The following is a 4,494-nucleotide window of genomic DNA, read 5'->3' on the forward strand; positions in this document are numbered from 1 at the left end:
CAGAGGTTTGACACTGGTTACGAAATTGGCCTTCCTTGCTCATCATACTGGAACTGGTTGACTGAGGGAGGGGGAGGGGTGCTCTGACTAGGCCCCTGATAAACACATCAGCACAAACTTCCTGGGTCATCCTACACCTCACACATTGCACAAATATTTGTCCTCAGTTTCAGATCTGTAGGGAGTGCACTCCCATTCTGGGGTATTTAAGAGGGTACGTTGCACTGGAGACCAAATAACTACCAACGATCTACCTGCGAACCTGCTGCCTTACTGACAGGTGAGTTTACAGACGAGATCTACCTGTGAACCTGCTGCCTTACTGACAGGTGAGGTTACAGAATAGATCTACCTGTGAACCTGCTGCCTTACTGACAGGTGAGTTTACAGACGAGATCTACCTGTGAACCTGCTGCCTTACTGACAGGTGAGTTTACAGACTAGATCTACCTGCAGATCCACCTGAAAAGCTCTCTATTAGCAATCTGACCAAAATTAATGATGAAGCTTTTGAAAGCTTTCAACCATTTAATTGAACATTAGCTGTGCTCAGTTTCACTGTTTATTTCTCTGAGAAAATGTAGCCATGACGCAATGTTGTGTCCTATGTTTATAAATTGCTTAACCCTAAATGGGGTAACCCGTGATCTTCACATTGAATTCATCTCTTTGTAAAAAAATATTTTATATGTTCAAGAGTTATGTTCCTTCAAGGGTCTCATCATTGGTGGTTCATGCTGGCTATCTGGTTACTTAAGCTAAGTTAGCTAGCACACATTACCTTCATAATGCTTTGCATTGGAAGAAAAATCTGTTGTGTCAAATTCATGAATTAAATTGAGGATGCACCACGTAGAACCACATGTCAACTCAATATTTGTTTGAAGATTTGACTTGTGAAATGTACATTTTCCCCAGAATACTTCCAAAATGTACTTGGTCTCTGCTCAATAATCTCTCCCCTCTTTTCCAGGATGAAGGTGATAATCTTACTTGTTCAGATCTTGGCACTTTCAGCCGTCAAGTCAGGCTCAGTTCCTCCAGGATTTACAGAAGGTACACTTCACCCCATGCAAATGCACTGCCATGGAAATTACCTGTACATGAAAGTGTACAGGTGTTTTGCTGAAAAAGTCTTCATCAATCTTTATCCATATCTATTTGGATCAGTTGTCTGAAATTAATGTTCTGAGTGAGATAAAAAAATTGGAGTTTGGAAATGTTGACCAAAGGCAAATGTTTTTACGACTTGAATATAAGTACAATTCAAGTCAGATACTATTGCCACTGACATGATTTAACTGAAGTAATATCAGACCTTGTGGAATTTAACTTCATGTTATTGGTTCACTAAACGTTTAAGCATGAAAGCCAGCTTCACATATCAGACTCATATTATGCCTGACAAACCTTTCCCTCCAACTCATAAACCCAATGAGCCAAAGTGATCCGATGGCCAGTGACTTACAGCCTCTGCCGTGGAGAAATTGGCTGAACACCCAAAGGCATGATGGGTAATTTCACAGTACTGCTGCAGTTGCACAGGACACAGAGTTTGTCCAGGGTGCTAATAAAGTAACAGCATTTTACAGCCATGTTGGCTCAATTGTGTTAATTTCCCCCTGCAGAGAACGTGGCTTTACGCGGCAAGGCCACTCAATCAAGGCTTCCATCAGGCCCTGGGGCAGTGTTCAGCCTGGCAGCCTATGCCATTGATGGAAACCGAGATTCTGATGCCAGGCATGGGTCCTGTGCCCACACCGCAATCGGTCCCAACGCCTGGTGGAGGGTGGACCTGCTGAAGTCCTACTTAATCACCTCCGTCACCATCACCACCCGAGGAGACTGCTGTGCAGAAAGGATCGGTGGAGCTCAGATCCTCATCGGCGACTCCCTGGAGAACAACGGCATCAATAATGCACGGTCAGTAGCCATCTTTACACGCAGAGCCTCATATTTACAAACACTTTTTTGAAATGCCTGGTCATCTTCATAATGTCTGTCTCACCTCTGCAATGCCCTCTTTCTATTTGGGGCAGAGCAGATAAGTGTGTCCTTCAGAGAGAGAGAGTGCTGCCAACAGCCCCCTCTGTACAGAGTACAGACCTTCCCACAATTTAACTCCGCAGAACAGACCAGAGTACAGACCTGCCCACACTTTAACTCTGCAGTACAGACCAGAGTACAGACCTGCTCACACTTTAACTCTGCACTACAGACCAAAGTACAGACCTGCTCACACTTTAACTCTGCAGTACAGACCAGAGTACAGACCTGCCCACACTTTAACTCTGCAGTACAGACCAGAGGACAGACCTGCTCACACTTTAACTCTGCAGTACAAACCAAAGTACAGACCTGCCCACACTTTAACTCTGCAGTACAGACCAGAGTACAGACCTGCTCACACTGACAGATCATTTCCATTACCAGCCCATCCGCATGATAAGCTTCCCCCTCATCACACGCTAGCTACTGTAACCGAGGCAGCATCATATTCATAGTTAGGACTATTAATAATTAGACAATTATTATTCAAAATAAGACCAAAGTCAATGAGCCACTTAGCAATTTTGTTCTGTTCCCTCTTGCAGGTGCAGCAAGATTGAAACTATGAGAGCAGGAGAGACTAAAACCTTTCCCTGTCCCGGGCTAATGGTGGGACGCTACGTGACGGTGCATCTTCCAGGAAAGAACTACCTTCAGCTCTGTGAAGTGGAAGTGAACGCTTTGCTTTCTCCCGCTAATGTGGCTGATACCACATTTAAGGCTGGTCATTTTAGCCCAGAGTAGTCTGTAAGAAATTGGGTAAAGAAATCAATCTTGGGCTCAAGTTTTATTTCCTGCTTTTCATGTACGCAACACCTGCTGGAGTTCTACTCCTGTTCTTTCTTTAAGTCGATTTACTGTTTGATTTTGTTTGTAGCGCATCAAATAAAATCTAATTTAAAGCATTGACTTGCATGTTGTGTGTGCGGGCATCGGGAATTAGTGCTAGCACATTTCGAAACCGTTTTTCTTCACATGAAGAGAAAAATAGTCCATAGCACATGGATAAAACAAAACTTAAAGCCACATCGATTTGCCTGGAAATAAAGGGGAGATATCATAAATGTAGCTGATTAATCTTACAACACATTTATTAGAGGCACAGAGCTGTTTAGCCATATGAAAGACAAATCAAGATTACTAGCAGAGTGGCTAGTGTGCTCCTTTGAAATAAGGATCTCTCTCTGCTAACGTTCACGTAAGTTTGTGAACGCTAGCTAACGTTAACCAGCCGACTAATGTTACCCAGCTTTACTAACGGGATACTAACATTAACGTTAGTTGTCAACACTGGTATTAATCAATCTGATCTGGCTAGATTATACCTTGAATGAAGTGATCAGAATGCACCCTTCTGATTTGTGAAGGCAGGAAATCCCTCCAGTTTATTTTGGCTAGCCATAAATTCCTCCTGGCTTAGTTTAAGCTCCTCGAATCCTCTAATGACAGGTTACAATAGTCATGGAGAACAAGCTTGACTCCCACACCTGCACCTTAGAGTACAATAAACTGGGTAGCACCTGGCACTGAATATGAAGCCAGAAGTAACACCTACTAAATGTCAGGCTTCAGAACAATCGAACCAGTAGCGAACTCGGAAGTATTTCCAATAGAAATATTGGCAGATGGGCAAGGACAGGCAAGGATCAGAAGGTGGCAAACAGGGAAGTAGAAGATAACACAGTATATAGTCAAAAGTCCTACACGAACCTCCACCTGTGAAGGATATAAGGTTGCTAAATGACTGTAATGTAATGTAATTATATCAAATTACAGGCTAAAAGTGGTGAAACCACTTACTACATTTAAGGGGCCCATTACGTTTTATCATGGTTGTTTGATACATTTTCCATTAAATTAATTAAGTAATATCCATCCATCCATTATCTGAACCCGCTTATCCTGATCAGGGTCGCAGGGGGGCTGGAGCCTATCCCAGCATACATTGGGCGAAAGGCAGGAATACACCCTGGACAGGTCGCCAGTCTATCGCAGGGCACACACACCATTCACTCACACACTCATACCTATGGGCAATTTAGACTCTCCAATCAGCCTAACGTGCATGTCTTTGGACTGTGGGAGGACACCGGAGTACCCGGAGGAAACCCACGCAGACACGGGGAGAACATGCAAACTCCGCACAGAGAGGCCCCGGCCGACGGGGACTCGAACCCAGGACCTCCTTGCTGTGAGGCGGCAGTGCTACCCACTGCACCATCCGTGCCGCCTAATTAAGTAATATATATATTTTTAATGTGTCCTGTGTTTTTTCAGGTTCCCTTTGTCTAATATGACTTTTGGACAACCTGGATGGGCGAAAACGACTTTTTCATAGCATTGCGCATCTACATAAATCTGTTATCGAATCCTTTTGACATTAATCTTTTGAAAGAGAAAAAAACAAAAAACATGTGGGTTTAGTATACTATTTTATGCAAGTAT

The 4,494-nt window shown here is 43.4% G+C and overlaps 1 protein-coding gene across 1 annotated transcript; it reads left to right on the forward strand.

Moving 5' to 3' along the window:
- Positions 1-239: 239 nt before the first annotated feature.
- Positions 240-2,793, forward strand: LOC133133720 (fucolectin-1-like; the record flags this gene model as incomplete). The annotated part of the gene is made up of 4 exons (XM_061249887.1): positions 240-280; positions 974-1,056; positions 1,629-1,923; positions 2,595-2,793. Coding segments are annotated over 4 exons (618 nt in total), but the record flags the coding sequence as incomplete, so codon positions are not given.
- Positions 2,794-4,494: the final 1,701 nt, after the last annotated feature.

This window comes from Conger conger, chromosome 1, assembly GCF_963514075.1.
Source record: "Conger conger chromosome 1, fConCon1.1, whole genome shotgun sequence".
NCBI classification, from domain to species: Eukaryota; Metazoa; Chordata; class Actinopteri; order Anguilliformes; family Congridae; genus Conger; species Conger conger.